Source organism: Pteropus medius, unplaced genomic scaffold, assembly GCF_902729225.1.
Source record: "Pteropus medius unplaced genomic scaffold, Ma_sr-lr_union100, whole genome shotgun sequence".
Taxonomy (NCBI): domain Eukaryota; kingdom Metazoa; phylum Chordata; class Mammalia; order Chiroptera; family Pteropodidae; genus Pteropus; species Pteropus medius.
Window position 1 is genome coordinate 1329891 of NW_024354911.1, and position 16706 is coordinate 1346596.

Here is a 16706-nt window from a genome sequence, read left to right on the forward strand (position 1 = left end):
GTGTGCATCTGGGACATGCTAGCTGCTCACCGCTCTCTGAACCTCGTCTTCCAATCTGTGAAATGGGTTTCCTAGAACCTCAGGGCATGGACAGACAGGGTCAGCTTTACCCCTTTTGCCATCTCCAGGCTGCACCCAAGGACCCATTCCTCAAAGCAGGCCCACTGTGGCCCACCCAGGCCCCGAGCTCACAGGGCAATGAGAGCAGATGCTAACCCTCACACAACCCTTGGAGAAGGGCTCATAAACCTATGTCACAGAGAAGAAACTGAGGCCCAGTGATGGTGAGTGACTTGTCTAAGGTCTCAGAGCCAAGAAGCAACAGAGTAAGGATCCAAACCCAGGTGGTCTAGAGACCAAGCTTTTGACTACTCTGGACTCTATGCCACCAGGGCCCAAGAGCATATTTTATCCATTGCACACGCCCAGAGAGGGCGGCGGCCTGGGGATGAATTGAGGACAGCAAGTTGAGGGGGCAGAGCCCAAGTCCTGAGGCCAGTGGGTTCAGAACCAGCCACATGAAGCCTCAGGGCCTGGTCCCTGGTCTGTATTCCTCCCTCTAGGTCTTGACATCTAGTTTTCATGTGTATTTACATAGGATGCAGGTTTCTGTTTTTATTCTTTTTTTTTTTTAAATTGGAAACTTTTTTATTATGGTCCTTCGTGAGGTGAGGCTGGAGTAAATGATGGAACTTGCTCACAGTTGACTCTTGAGTATCCTCCTTGGTGGCCAGGGAGAAGTGTGACAGAGGCACTTCAGAATCACCCAGGGAGGCTGGGGGCCCAGAGCTGGGGCCAGGTGGCCTCTGGGGCAGGGGCTCAGCACCGCTTTCCCTTTGTCTCTTCAGAGCCAGAACAAAGCTAAGCAGTGCAAAGAATCGGCCTTGGAGGCAGGTACGTGGCCTGCCTGCCTCCTCAGATCTGGATGGTGGCCTGGACATCTATCCTGGGGACATACACACTCATACCTGACTATACAGTCTCATAAGCTTGTCATTCTCACTTCCATACTTATGCAAACATCTACAGCTCTTCTGCTTTCTCTACACACACACACACACACACACACACACACACACACACACACACACACACACACACACACACACACACACACACACACACACACACACACACCTGGGCCTGTCTCCTCTATCTATCCTTCACTTGATGCCAGAACTCCCAACATCCCTTGTTTCTGCTGGCATATTTCTAGGACAGAGAACTCACCCTACCCCTCTCCTGGGAAGGCTCTCCCTTCTGCTATGCCTTTCCCAGGACTCAGCTGCTCCCATGGCTGGGGGACAGGTGAACTCCAGAGTTCTAGGGACAGAGGTCATGGTCAAACCTGCTGGGTTCCCAGCCCAACAGTTACACTCTCCTCCACCCTTTCTTCAGTGCTGCCTTCCCCAAGCCTGTTTCCCATCTGGAAAATAAGAGGGTGGGATTCAGGAACGATGAGAGGCCTGGACTCTGATTTTAGGTGTATGGTCTCTACTTCAGCCTTGGGCAGCTCAGAGCACAGTGGGGAGCTAAGATTTACCCCAAAAGGAGTAGTGCCAGAATGGATGGCCCTGACAAGTGTCCAGATGTGGTACCAGCAACCAGGGCAGGTCTTTCTGGGAAAGAAGGCACTCTGGTCAGGGGTATTGCAGGAGCAAAGCAGTGGGTGGTGGAGGAAGGTATCCAGGCCACCAGCCTCCCTGAGGTCCACTTGTGCTTCCAGAGCGGGTGTACAGGCAGAACATAGAGCAGCTAGAGAAGGTGCGGGGTGAATGGGAACAGGAGCACCGGACTACCTGTGAGGTGAGTGACCCTAGGCTTCAGTTTCCCCAGCTGCAAAGTGGGAAATACATCCATCCCTACTCCAGGCACTTCATGGAGAAACATGAGGCAATGGGGTGGGGGAAAGGCCTCATTCCTTCATTCATTCACTCATGCACTGACTCTCTAGGCCCCATGCTGGGACCCTGCTCCCAGGGAGCTTACCACCTGACTTTGTGCTCTGGGTCCCTTTGTTTCAAGCAGGCATCCTTCATCCCTTTTTTGCTAAAGTCAAAACTGAGGTTCAGACAAAACCCATAGCTTCCCTAGGCCTTGCTGATGAGCAGGACCTGGGAGACAGGGGTCAGGTATCCAGGTCCTATGTTCCTCTCACAACATCCTCCCAGGGCCTTTCCAGTGTGTGGTGGGGCCTGGAAGGAGGGTAAGGGCAAGAACCCCATAGGCAGCTCAACCTCCCTTCTAGAAGCCTCAAATGCTAGCAGAGGTGGGGATGGGGACCCCCAGAAAGAGACCCTTTAGACTTAGCTTTCAGCAGTCAGGGGTCTGGCTTGCCAGCTCCAGCTGAGCTGTGAGTGAGGTCCAGCCTGGCCTAGCCCTGTAGTAACTTATACATTTCTCACCCCCACCCCCACACACCCAGGCCTTCCAGCTGCAAGAGTTTGACAGGCTGACCATCCTCCGCAATGCCCTGTGGGTACACTGCAACCAGCTCTCCATGCAATGCGTCAAGGATGATGAGGTAGGGGCCAAGGGCAGGAAGGGATAGGGAGTGAGCTGGCTGGAGGAGGGACATGAAGAGAGGGCAACTTCTAGGTAATAGCATGCCCAGGTCCATCTGAGCCTGTCAACAAATACCTCAGGCCTCAGCTTCTGTCCCCAAGGCCCCAAGGACAGGGAGCTCAGTACCACACAGGGCCATAGCCTCTCTGCCCGGAAGACTATGCTTCTGTGGTTACTCTGGCATCTTCCTTCTTTGCTTAACCCTATTCCAGGGTCTTAGCTCTGCTCTCAGAGTACATGCTCCCTCTGCCAGAGTCAGAAAGGAAGCTGGACATAGCCCCTCCAAGATATGCAGAGAGGCTGGAAGACCCTGGGCTGCTCTGCTCCAGGCCTGGCATTTGCAAGAGCTATGGTTTAGTCCTTCCTCTGTTCCCCAGACATCTCTGGGGTGTCCTGGTTCCCTTACTGAGCTCTATATGCTGGGTAATTGGGGTGGATCCTACCCAACAGAGAGGGGCCACCACCTCCCCACTGCGGTCTCTGACCCCTTTAATAAAGCCCCCAAACCATGAGCTCTCTCCTAAGGCAGCCCTGACTCCCCAAAGCTTGTTGCTGTTCCTTGCCTTACCCCTCTACCTGGAGGCTTTAGGATTTTGGGTTTCCCACCCTGCTCCACCAAACGACTTGAGCCCACCTGGTGGCCTCCTTGTGGCAGAGAAAGGAGGGTGGGCTCTGGATCCTGCCATACTGGAACCAAAGCCTGGCCACACTAAATTCTTGCTCTGTGACATTGGGCAAGTTACTTTCCATCTCTGAATTTTCCCATTTATAAAATGGGGAAAATAGAGTCTACTGCAGAGGACAAGAGTGAGTGAAGTCCCTTGCATGGGACCTTGTGCATACAAGGTGTTTAGGAACCAAGAGACACTGTCAGCCAGGGCTCTGAATCCTTAGGAAGTTATACCCCAAGAGCCCCTGAACACAGCCACTGAGCTGTGCATACAAGGCCTGTGAGGAGGCTGGTGGGGTGTGAACCCCTGGCCAGAGTTCAGACCCATAGAGGGGCAGGGCTTTGACAAGGGTGAGCATTGAGGAAAGGCCTGGCCTCTCAGCCTCTGCTCTTTCCTTCTCCTAGTTCTATGAGGAGGTGCGGGTGACACTGGAAGGCTGCAGTGTGGAATCTGACATCGACAGCTTCATCCAGTCCAGGAGCACGGGCACGGAGCCCCCAGGTGAGGCCCGGCCTGCAGGCGGCACAGCCTCTGGGTCCAGACCTATCCATCCCTAGGAGGCCTGGCCCTCGTTCTCTAAGCCTCAACTGCCAAGTCAAGGCTGGAGTGGCCCACAGATCCCTTCTAGGTGGAGGAGATGTGGCCAGACCCTAGGGAAGAACAATATGGTCCCCTGGCTGGTTTCCTGGCCTGCTCCCTCTTCTGAGGCAGATGAAGAGAGCTTGATAACACTGTAATACTCAGAAGGGCAAATGGAGGTGGAGGGCCTCCTCAGAGCCCCCATCCCAAGCTGTTTGGTCCCATTAAATTATAAGTCCACAGTGTCCAAAGTTGGATCTTGCGTGGAAGTGAGAGAGGCCATCTCCCCAAGCATCAAGGTCAGAATGAGAAAGTAGGTCCCCAGTCTGGGTCTCTGGATGGGGACTAGTTGGGGTAATCAGGTGGCATAAGTCCTATTTTCCCTGTCCTCAGCCACTCTGGGCCTCACAAGCTTGTTCTCCACAGCTCCGGTGCCCTACCAAAACTACTACGATCGGGAGGTCGCCCTATCAACCAGTAGTCCTGGCATACAACCATCCTGTGGCATGATAAAAAGGTGAGACCCCACTAGGACACAGAGGTGGGGTGGGGTAGAAGGGCAGCAAGCAGGTCTAGCCTCACCTCCTGCAACTGGCTGTTCCACATATATTTATTAAGCACTTACTGTGTTCTTGGTGCCATGTTCGGGTGCTGAGCACTCTTTAGGGACAACACACGCTCAACCTGGCCTCATGACATCATCAGCCCAAGAGGACTCAGGCATTAAACAAATTCTCATACCCCACTTATTCACTAGAGAATGCTCAAAACTCCTGGGTGGCCCTAATCCAGCCCTAGGCTGGATTACTTGTCTCTTGAGCCCTGCTGCTATCCTGAGTTGGTGCCCTAGACTGTCAGGCTGCAGTGGTGACACTCCCTCTGGTGCAGGATGAGGGCATAGGATCAGGCCCTACAGCCAGTACTCCTAGAGAATTCTCCAGGCTTTTCAGGAGTCCTTCTTTGGCCTAGCTGTGGTTGGGTCTTAGTGCCATGCCTCAGTGCATCACTTGCACAATCACTCACTTTCTCTAGGTCCTGGGCCCATGAGTGTTGGGGTCAGACTCAGAACCAAAGAACCCTCCTGCTTTAGGCATTGGGTGACAATGGTGACTGCTCTTAGGGGTGCCTTAGCCTGCTCAGGGAGCTCCCTGCTCCAGCAGCCAGGTCCTGAAGGGGATCATATGCCCTGTCTCTGGGCATCAAGAAACACCCAGGGTTTCAAGTGATGCCTAAGCCAAATCCCCACCCTGAGGTCCCCCATGACCTCCTCTCTCCATCCAACCTTGTATAGAGGAGGTCCTGCCTTTGGGAAGTGGGCAAAAGGTGGGGGTCAATGAAGCTCCCAGCTCTCTGAGGACAGCTCACTTCTAAGACCTCAGAAGCCCCTAGAATCTCCCTACAGGACACCTCCAGGAAACAAAGGCTCATAAAAACCACTGCCACTCAGAGCAGGGAGCACAGCACACCCCTCTGAGAACCTTGAGAAAGCAATGACAGCAAGAGGAGGACGCTCACACTATCACAATGTTACCAAAATCCTGAGGGACTCAGGCCTCCCTGCACCCCTAGTGAGAACCTGGATCCCAGCACAGGTGGTCATTTAAACAACTGGATGAAAATCTCACCTGGGACAGTGTCAAGAAAGGACAGAAAAGAAACAAGACAAGGATGCCCACTCTCACACTGTCACTGAAGATAGCATTGGAATTCCTAGCCACAGCAATCAGAAAAGAAAAAGAAATAAAAGGCATCCAAATTGGAAAGGAAGAAGTAAAACTGTCATTATTTGCAGATAGCATGATACTATATAGAGTGGAACCTAAAGATTCCACCAAAAAACTACCAGAATTAATAAACAAATTCAGTAAAGTAGCAGGATGCAATATTAATTTTCAGAATTGGTTGCATTTTGTACACCAATAATGAACTATCAGAAGAAATTAAGAAAACGATCCCATACACAATTGTTATCAAGAAGAATAAAATACCTAGGAATAAATTTAACCAAGGAAATAAAAGATCTGTATTCAAAAAACTGTAAGACATTGAAGAAGATACAAATAAATGGAAAGATGTACCATGCTCATGGATAAAAAGAATTAACACCATTAAAATGTACATGCTACTCAATTTATAGCAATTTATAGATTCAATGCAATCCTTATTAAAACTCCATTGGCATTTTTCACAAAACTAGAAAAAATAATCCTAAAATTTATACGGGACCACAAAAGACCCCAAATAGCCAAAGGAATTTTGAGAAAGAAGAACAAAGTTGGAGGTATCAAGCTCCTTGATTTCAAACTATAAGACTATAATAGTCAAAACAGCATGGTACTAGCATAAAAATAGACACATAGATCAATGGAACAGAATGGAGAGCCCAGAAATAAACCCACTCATATATGGCCAATTAGTCTATGACAAAGGAGACAAGAATATACTATGTGGTCTGTTCAAGAAATGGTGTTGGGGGGAAAAAAAAGAAAGAAATTAGACCACTTTCTTAACACCATATACAAAAATAAATTCAAAATGGGTTAAAGACTTAAATGTAAGACCTGAAACTAAAACTAGAAGAAAACATAGGCAGTAAACTCTTTGATATTGATCTTAGCAATATTTTTTTTGGATATGTCTCCTAGGGCAATGACAACAAAAACAAAAATAAACAAGTGGGACTACATCAAACTAAAACGTTTTTGCACATCAACAAATTGAATGGGAGAAGATATTCACTAACAATACATTGAATAAGGGGTTAATATCCAAAATATATAAAGGATTGATACTACTTAACACTGAAAAGACAAACAATCTAATTTTAGAAAGGGCAGAGGACCTGAAAAAACATTTTCCAAAGAGAATATACAGATGGTCAACAGACATATGAAAAGATACTCAGGAAATTGCAAATCAAAATCACAATGAGATATCACCTCACACCTGTCAAAATGGCTATTATCAATAAATCAACAAACAAGTGTTGGTGAGGATATGGAAAAAAGGGTACCCTTGTGCACTATTGGTAGGATTGTAAATGGGTACAACCACCATGGAAAACAATATGGAGGTTACTCAAAAAATTAAAAAGAGAACTATCATATGACCCAGGAATTCTTCTTCTGGGTATTTATCCAAAGAAACTCAAAAACATTAATATGAAAAGATGCACATACTTCTATGTTCATTGCAGCATTATTTACAATAGCCGAGTTATGGATGCAACCTTTGTGTCCATTGATAAATGAATGGAAAAGGAAGATGTGGTACACATATATAAATGGAATATTATTCAGCTGTAAAAAAGAATGAAATCTTGCCATTTGCAAGATGGACCTAGAGAGTATTATTCTAAATGAAATAAGTCAGAGAAAGATAAATACTGTATGATTTCACTTATATGTGGAAGCTAAACAACGAAATAAATGACCAGACAAAACAAAAAAACTCACAGATACAGAGAACAAATTGATGGTCACTTGATGGGAAGGGGGGTTGGAAGGGTCAGTGAAAAAGGTAAAGAGATTAAGAAGTACAAATTGTCAGTTATAAAAATAGTTGCGAGGATGTCAACTAGAGCATAAGTAATATAGTCAATATTATAACAACTATGTATGGTGGCAGATGGGTACTAGACTTATCACGGTGATCACTTCATAAGGCATGTAAATGTCTAATCCCTATGTTGTACACCTGAAACTAATATAGTATTGTATGTCAACAGTAATTGAAAAATAAATTTAAAAGGACAGAAAAGGGTACCCCATGAAAATGAAAAGAAAAAGAGAGGTCCCATGAGATGAAGGAGATGGAGGGAGTGGGAAAAGTTGCTGCAAGGAACAGCCAGAATCCAGGTTAGGATGAGGAAGGGCTGGGGGCAATGTCTGGGAAGTGAGCGAAGGAAGGAATTGGAGTCACAAGTATAGACAACTCTGGGAAAACAGGGCAGTGAGGCAGGGCACACAAAGGCCTCAACAAGCTCTGCTCCTCCCAGCCACTGTCCTGCTGGCTTTAACCCCGCCCCCTGCTACCCAAGGGGCAGGAGTATTCCATAGGTGCTATACCTCCACAGCCTGTGTTAGCAGAAGACCTTCTCATGTGTGCCAGGTGGGCCTGCATGTCCACTCCCAGGCCATAGCTCCACAAACACTGGGGGGGCGGGGGGGGCGGGGAGAAGGTTGGGGCTATACTGGATTCTCCTATCTGTAGGAAGGGTCCCTCCCACCCCACAGGCCCAGCCCCTTGCAGGGAACTCAAGGCCCTTCAGTCCTTTTACAATCTTGTTTTCCACACCTTCTAAATTGGTCCAATCCATTCCCCAAACTCCTCTACCTGTCCAGTCCCTCCTCTGCACATTTGCACCCCTTCTCCATTCACTGGTGATGGCTTTTAAAGCCTGTTAAAGCTATCTTTCAAAACTTGACCCTGCCAGGCAGCCTTTCCTGAGGCAGGTAAGTAGTATCAACCTCTACTTATGTAGCCCTTAGCACTGTCAGCTTTATGAGGGGCTCCCAGTGTCTGCCTCTTGCTTGTTCGGTTCTTTTCTTTTATTCAATGAACCTTCATAACTCCAGCTCAGTCAGGATCTAATCCAGGCACAGGGGAAGGAGTGAATTAGCTCAACACTGCCTCCTAGAACTCCCAGGAGTGGCTGGGCTGACCAGATCAGGGTGGGGCCACAGGGAGGCAGGCTGACTGGGCCCATGCAGATGGTGATCCCAGTGGGCATGAGTGGCCCAGCCTCTGAGAGGCAGCTCATTGCTGGTCAGAGGATGGTAAGAGGTTGAAACAGGGACCTGACAAGTGCTGAGAGGAGTTCGACAGTGTGAGGGACTAAAAGGGCACTGCTGGGAAGGAAAAGCCACTTGAACCATCCTTTGGGAGCCCTTGTGCCTGAGAGGCACCCCATAAATCACATGTGTACCTAGAGACTATGGGCGGCCCTAGCCCTGGAGTTCTGAGGGCTTCCCGCCACATCTCCACCCTGCAGAACCTAACGGCTTTCCTCCCTGTCCTCAGGTTCTCTGGGCTGCTGCATGGGAGTCCCAAGACCACACTCTTGACAGCTTCTGCAGGTAACTGAGTGTGATGTGGGGCCTGGAAACAATTGTGACCCTGGGGCGAGGGAGAGGACTTCCACATGCACAGACCAGCCCTCCAACAGTTGGAGGGATAGAGGCTAAACCAAGTCTAGGGATAGTTCACGAAGGCGGGGCCTCCAGGGAACAGTGTCCTATGAAAGGGGTGGGCTCCAGGCTTCACTCTGTTCTCAGCTTCCACAGACACTGTGACCCCTACTCCAAATCGGAATGAGTGTGTCTACGCCACTGTCGCAGTGCAGGAGGCACCAGGACCCCCCAACCTGCCAGCCCAGGACTACAGGGCGCTCTATGACTACACAGCCCAGGTGAGGCTCTCACTCTCTTCTCCTCAGGAAGGCATAGGAATGCCCAAGTGTGTTTTCACATGTAGATATATGCACTGTGAGTGTGCTTGGGGTGTGTGCCCTTAGAAAAGCACTCAGCTCTTAGGACAGGCTCTGTGCATATATCTACTTAGCAAATTTTAATGAATGGGTACCAGGGCCTATCTGGTACCCATTCTGAATCTGTTCAGACACACACATGATATCCAGGCAAATGTGGGCATTGTGTGTGCCTGTATGTATGGGGTATGTGTGTGCGTGTTCATGTGCATACATGCAGGCAAGCTGAGCTTGGCTACCTGCAGAAAATGGGCTGAGGGTCAGGCTCTGCACCCTTGGGTTAAGGCCCTGTTCTCCATGGCCATGGGTGCCAAGAACAACCCACAGCCAGAATGAGCTCCTCAGCTATGCCGGGTTTGGTTTTCTGTGGTCCACGGGGAGAAGATAGGTCAAACAGCCACAGGGCAGCTGTGCCAAGACCCCCAAAGAGTCCAATTTGCTCTCTGCTTTGAGGTGAGGGGTACAGAGCCAAACCCCAAATCTACCTGGATTGAAGCCAAGCACCCACTTAGGGCTGGGCAGGCCGCATGGCGGACTGCACTGATTCCCAAAGTCCAGTCCTTGGCAGGGAGGATAGCCCAGACAGATGATGTGCTTGTGATGGGCTAGCAGGGCTGAGGAAGCTCAGAGGAGCTGCCCTGCAGAGAGGAGGCTATGTGTGGAGAGCCTGTTATGAGAATGCCCTTGGGCTTGGGCATGCCTAGCACAAATGGCCCCTAACTTACTAAAGTCACTATTGTGTCTAGAGCAGGTTGGAGAAGAGACAGCAGGGAGCTGAAGCAGGGAAACCCTGGCTTATGGGAGGCCTACAATGACAAACCAGGGGGCAGGGAAACAGGAGGCCAAGTCCCATGGGGCACCCCACACCCTAACTGTTTCCAAGGGCTGCCCCAGACAAGAGGCTTTGCCCTGCAGTGCCAGCCAACCTGGGAGACAAGCTTGAGTTTACCACTTGGGGTGGGGGGATGCCTGACCAGATCCTCCCATCAGGACCCTCCAGCCTGATGAACCTTTATTCTGTTGCCAAGAATTCCGACGAGCTGGACATCTCTGCAGGGGACATCCTGGAGGTCATCCTGGAAGGGGAGGATGGCTGGTGGACAGTGGAACGGAATGGGCAGCGTGGCTTCGTCCCTGGATCCTACCTAGAGAAGCTCTGAGGAAGGGGCAGCAGCCCCCACCAGGACCTGCCCTGTCTGTGGGGCCAACAGTGCCTCCATCACTGCAGGGCTAGGGGCCCCAAGACCAACACAGCCCCTCTGCACAGGTGCTGGCTACTTCCTGAGCAGTATTTCCTGCAGGAAATAAACGAGTGCATTCTTTCTCCTTGGTCTGTAGGGGTCCCTTTCTTTCTCTTGCCCCAGTCCAAATGTTCAATGCAGAGGCAAAGGAGTGAAGGGAATAGTCTGGGAGAAGAGAGTTGCCCCTTTCCAGTGCCGTCACTGAGGCCCCACCAGGGTCTGGCTGGGGATGGAGAGGAGCCCCAGCCTTGGTCCCTGGGAACTTCCAGACTACCACGGAAACATATTCACACTCAGGCAAATGAGGGAAGACCACAAGGGTCAGGGAGGAGGGGGTGGGAGGGGAAGGGGCTCAGGAGAGCTGCGATGGGGGGCGGGACCAGGCTTCCTGGGGGCAGAGGGACTAAAGCAGGATCTTGGATGGGTGTTAGCAGACAGGACATAAGGAAAAGAAAAGTATCAGGGCCAAGCAGGTATGTGAGCACAAAAAGAAGGTGGGAACGCCTGGAACATTCTGGGGACGAGCCAAACTCAGTTTGGGGCAAGAAATAGGAAATGGGCCCACTGAAGGTGGAAGGGCCATTATGGGAAGCCAGGAAGACAGGCTAAGAGGCTGTGGGTAAAGTGATCCTGTCTCCCAGACCTGGCTGGAGCCCAGGGAAGCCACTGCCACCCAGGCCACGCTCATTCAAACATGGCAAATCCTGTCCAGGGGCTCAGGGCAGGCTGACCCTGGGTTCAGAGGTGGCCATGCTTCTCTTCTATTCTTGATGCTCTTGGGTATTTCTCTCTTTGGACCCAAGTCCCCACAATATAACTTGTTTGGCCAAGGCCTGCCAAAGCCCTGTTCCAGTCATAGTAGGCTCTATCCATGCCAAAGGCTTTAGGAGTGGGTATGGAAGAGAGCTCGGGAGAACTGGTAGCATCTCAGTCTGGGCCTCCCCCACACTCACCTATGGGAGCCCCAACACTTTGACAGCATAAAAGGCCAGCAGCCTCCCCACCCCTGCCCCCAACTCAGGACCAGACTATTGGGACCGGGGTGGGAGACATGTGGTCTTCCACTGGGTATACCTTGAGAGATACTGCTGAGGGTGTTAACTGTCCCTTGTAGACCATCTTTCTCTGGGACTGTTAATTTGCTTGCTCATTCACAAACCTTTGTGGCCCGCCCCCTACGACAGCAAGATAAGTAAAGCCTCAGTCCCTTGCTTTACTCAAGGAGCTCTTGACCTGGTGGAAGGAACCAAACAGCCCAGAAAGTTAATGACAGTACAGGAAATGTCTCAATGTGCAGAACAGTCATGAGGCTTCTGGAACAGGTGACCTAAGATAAGCCAAGGAAACGCTGAAGCTATTTCAGGAGAGAAAAAAGGGATCCTTTCTATTCCTGCCTGCCTCTGCTACCCCACAAGGGACAAGGAGATGGTTCATGTAACTGAGAAAGAAATGAGAGTCCTTACTGGAACTCCCCAGGATTTAGAACTAGAAGAGACTCTGGGAGAACTAATCTGACCTCTTCACGATGCCCTCCTCTGCCACTCTTGGGGACTGGGGACTGGGCACCCCAGTTAACTTCAACATCTCAAGGGGATCATGACACCCACAGAAGCCTTTAGTGGTTCTGTGGCTTCCCACTGGTCCTGGCTCTTCCTGGTCGGCCATCCACCTGGCAGTCACATGGAAGACTATACCACATGCCCTGGCAAATTTCTGATGGCACAGGGGCAAAAATGAGGTCTTTGACCAAGCTCTGCCCTAGGAAAAGGGCAAGGAGGGGGCTGGTAAAGGGGGCTGCTCCCGTGTTTATAGCAGATGCCCATCTTTATGCCCTTGCCTTCATCACTTGAGCAAAAAAGTAGGTGTGATTAAGCAAACATGATACGGCTTTCTTCTTTCAAGTAGGGACAGTGCCTTTGAATTGTGGCATCTCACCTTAGGTGTGTGGGCTCCTTGCAAGTCTACAAAGCATTCAGGCTGGGGCCAGGCAGAGGTGAAAAGGCATAAGGCAGCCCTATAATAACCCCAAGAAGGACTCTGAAGCTGTGGACCAGACCAGTCCTCTGCTAATGTCAATCAACATTGCTTCCACCAGAGGGTATGTGGCAGACGGGTGAGAAAAGGCTTTGGGCCTCTGAAAAAAATCAGACTACGGAGGCTTGATCCTTCCTGACATGTCATTTTCCCCCGTAAAGCGCATCCTACAAGAGAACTGACCAAACACACACACCTGTCCCTGACACACCTGAGGTTTATACATAGGGATGTTTGTAGAGAAAAATGTAAACTGATGCTTGGTCTTACACTTCACCTAAAGAAACAGAAGTCAGTGAATAAAAAGGCCTAGCTATGAAAATGCTCGCTGGGGCCAGAAATGTTGCCCACACAGCCAGGTACAAAACTTCTCTGGCTGTCCCAGAAGTAATTCAAGCAAGGTATTGTGACTTCTTTGTGACTGGCACTGTCTTTGATAATGGGGGGCTGCTAATAAGGGGTGCCCTCAAAGAGCTCACTGACCCACCCCCCAGAATGGGTACTAAGATGCTATAACCCCTCTGACACAAGGTAGGAAGTGAACAGGGCAAGAGTAGGACCAGGAGACCAGGTGCAGGCTGTCACACAGAGATGATGGTGGCATATCCAGAAAGTTGCAACTGGGCTGGAGAGCAACTGTGGAAGAATCAGGCAAGTAGATCGACAGGACTTGGGAACTTATGGAATGAGACAGAAGTGGGAAGAGTGGAAAGGAAGGAGATGAAGAGTGATTTCTGAGCTGAGCCTTGAGGATTGGCCAGTACCCCCAGGTGGAGTAAGAGGTAGAGGTGGGGTAGCAGAAAGTACAAAGCCTGAGCAAGGGCCCAGAAGAGGCTGGGCAGCCAAGTAGACTAACCACTGGGGTCAGATCATGTGTGTGCAACCAAGAGGGAAGAAATGAGGAGAAAGGTATCAGTGCTTTATTTATTCCTTGAAAATACCTTGTCATCTTGATTGAACATTCTGCTCAACTGCAAAGATTTTTTTAGAAACCTTTGGCCTAGATATTTATTATCTCTGACAGAGGCCGCAGTGTCTATGGGCCCCAGAGAGTGATGGGTAACGAGTATTAGATAACACAGCCTGCACTCCATTCAGGTAGCCAAAGAACAGAACTCTCGAAAGTAACTCTTGGGTCACAATTTATACCAGGAAGAAAAAGAAAACACACAAATGAATCTAAGTCAGATGCACTGCCTCTGCAGCTTTCTCCATTCTCTATGCACAAGGTCACAACCTCGTGTGCAGGGGAGATGGTACCAGTAAGGGGAGGGTGGCCTCTGTAACTAGGTGTATAAAATAACTGCAGCCCTCTTTCTGACAGAGAGCCGCACAAAGACAGGATGGAGCAGGGGGAAAGCATGGCCCCGGAAGTCAGTATATCAGGATCTAAATCCACCTCATACTTCTTTGGGTGGTCTTAGTAAGTCACACTTTCTCTGCACCTCAGTTTCATTATCAGTAAAATGAGGGCAATAAGCCCCTGTGCAAATTGAAACTAGATTTAAGAGGTGGTTGCAAAACATTGTGAATATACTAAATGCCACTTAATTGTTCGCTTTAAATTGGTTAGTTTTGCGCAATGTGAATTTCACCTCAATAAAAAATAATTAAATTAAAAAAATTTTCTAAATGCCTGACAATATGTGCATGGAGGTATTTACTGCAGCGAGACTGGAATCCACCTGAATGTCTATCCATTGCATTGGTTAATCATGGTATCAACATAATCACGTGGCTAACAAAAAGGAATGACAAATCCTACAGTCTGACACAAAAACAGTACCATACTATGTTGTGAAGAAAAAAAGTGAACCTTGCAGAATTCTTATAATAGTCAAAAGCAAAACCAAAAACCACCACAAGTCTGTTTTTCCATATGTAGAGAAAATACAGTTGACCTTTGAACAGGGGTGTTATAGGCACCCACCCCCACCCCCACCACAGTTGAAAATCTACATATAACTTTTGACTTCCCCAAAACTTAACTATAGTCCCTCAGTATCCACAGGAGATTGGTTCTAGAACCCTTCATGGATACCAAAATCCGTGGATGCTCAAGTTAGTTATATAAGATGGCATAGAACAATGTACAGTCATGACAGCCTCCAGGTCTGCAGATTCTCAACCTCGGATCAAAAATACTGTCTTTAATCTGTGGTTAGTTGAATCTCAGAATGCAGAAACCAAGGAAATAGAAAGCCAACTGTGTGTGTGTGTGTGTGTGTGTGTGTGTGTGTGTGTGTGTGTAAACAATCTGCATGTAAGTGGACCTGAGCATTCCAAACCAGTATTGCTCAAGGGTCAACCGTAGTCTGGAAGGATACATACCACTTCCAAACTTGTTTACCTGTGGGTAACTTTTTCTTTATAGATATCTGTATAGTTATATTTTTAAAGCACCATTACTTTTGTTAAAAAAAAAATTAGAACAATTTTTAAAAGGCAATAAGACAATCTCCAATGTGTTGAGAAGCAAAGACATAGTAGCAATAAGCACAGCTAGTGACAGCGACAGACTCCTCAAACTGATTCCAAGGCTGAGGCACACTAGGTAAGGTACAAGATGGACCTAGGACATCTTATGATAAGCATTATGGATGTGTTCAAAAAAACTGACAGGACAGGAGGCAACTTAAGAGGCTCCCACTGGCCCATTCTGAAACTATTTGAGAACCAAAACAAAAAAGGACAATAACGATTACAAACCATTGAAAAAAATGAGAATCCATCAGTCCATAAAGAATATAGAAACATAAAAATAAATCATTGGAGAAGGAAGGGAAGATAGACTGGTAAATGAGAAAAAAGTGTTTTACAATCATCACAGTAAAGATGGAATCTAAAACAACAAACACCATAGTCAAGATTCAATCAGGCAGGAATGGGCAATATTTGCTAAATCTAGGGAGAAGTTTAGTGAGGAACAGAATAATATGGTCTTATAGTATGTCTCTAAAGATTCTTATGAGCTGGGAGAAAAAAGTAACTATTGCATGGTGATGGAACGTGACTAGGTGACTAGGTATGCCAGACCTCTCAATTTGTTGCCTCCTAGCCCCAAACTCACCCTTTCTTGCCACACCAAAGCCAGGACTCTGCAAAACTCCATTTCTCCTCTGCTACATAGCCAATGGGGCGGGTCTCTGAAGGGGACGGTTTATATGTTGGTCTAGCACGGGTCTCCGCAGCACTCTCCACAATGGTGGCTCTCTGTTCTTGCAGCTCAGTGGCGAGCACCTCCAGTGAGTTTACTCCGCTGCACAAGGCAGGCAGCGCATTCCACACCGCTCTTCGGAGGTCTGACTCAAGCCTTGCAGGGCCCTCTTCTGAGTTTCTAAGTTCCTTCCTATCCCTTTCTTCCCATGACCCTCGGGGTGGTAGCTATTTTCTACTAAGCTGCATTAGTTTTGTTTTTTTTTTTTACTCCTTTTAGTAACAAATCTTCTACATGGTTAACAATTGTTTATATTAAATTTTTCCTGTTTACATTTCCCCTCATTGGACTCTGAATGATATACCAGGTGATCATAATTAACACCACCATGAAAGACAGATGACATTGTGTACTTTCTGATATCATGCCCGGAGGACACATGACACAGGAAGTGTTCTAGTCACCTGGAATGCAAAACCTAATCTTACGCAATTAGATGGATAAACCCCAAATAAGCATCATTTAAAAGAGACTACGTTCTTCTAAAATGTCTATGTCATAAGTGACAAAACTATGGAAATGCTCCAGATTAAAGGAGAACAAAGAGACCTGACAACTATCCATAACACCTAATCATAGACTGGATCCAGAACTGCAGGAGAAAAAAATGCTTACAGGACATATGAGATCAATTTGAATACGAATGATAAAGTATTATACCAGTGTTAAATGTACTGAATTTGATAACTGTACTGTAGTTGTCAGATTATTTTTAGGAAGTGCCCACTGAAGTACTAGGCGTAAAGGGCCATGGGATACATGCAGAAAGACAGTGCACATACAAGATCACAAATGACAAATCAAAGGGGACAAAATGTTAATAGCTGAATCTAAGTAAAGGACGTTTGGGCCTTATATGTAAAATTCTATTCTTGCAACTTTAAGTTTGAAATTATTTCCAAAGAAAATAA

General features: G+C 48.1%; 1 protein-coding gene across 4 annotated transcripts in view; it reads left to right on the forward strand.

Annotated features, from left to right (window-relative positions):
* PSTPIP1 (proline-serine-threonine phosphatase interacting protein 1) overlaps positions 1–10870 on the forward strand; it is a 36331-nt gene extending 25461 nt beyond the window's left edge. For 2 of the 4 annotated variants that reach the window (XM_039856673.1, XM_039856675.1), the window contains 8 exons: positions 849–894; positions 1727–1806; positions 2426–2524; positions 3641–3737; positions 4242–4332; positions 8838–8893; positions 9074–9225; positions 10332–10870. In XM_039856673.1, the coding sequence (XP_039712607.1) occupies positions 849–894; positions 1727–1806; positions 2426–2524; positions 3641–3737; positions 4242–4332; positions 8838–8893; positions 9074–9225; positions 10332–10463 (753 nt within the window). In that variant the 3' untranslated portion in view covers positions 10464–10870. The remainder of the gene's footprint in view (positions 1–848; positions 895–1726; positions 1807–2425; positions 2525–3640; positions 3738–4241; positions 4333–8837; positions 8894–9073; positions 9226–10331) is intronic. The other 2 variants (XM_039856674.1, XM_039856672.1) reach the window with 2 other exon arrangements.
* Positions 10871–16706: the final 5836 nt, after the last annotated feature.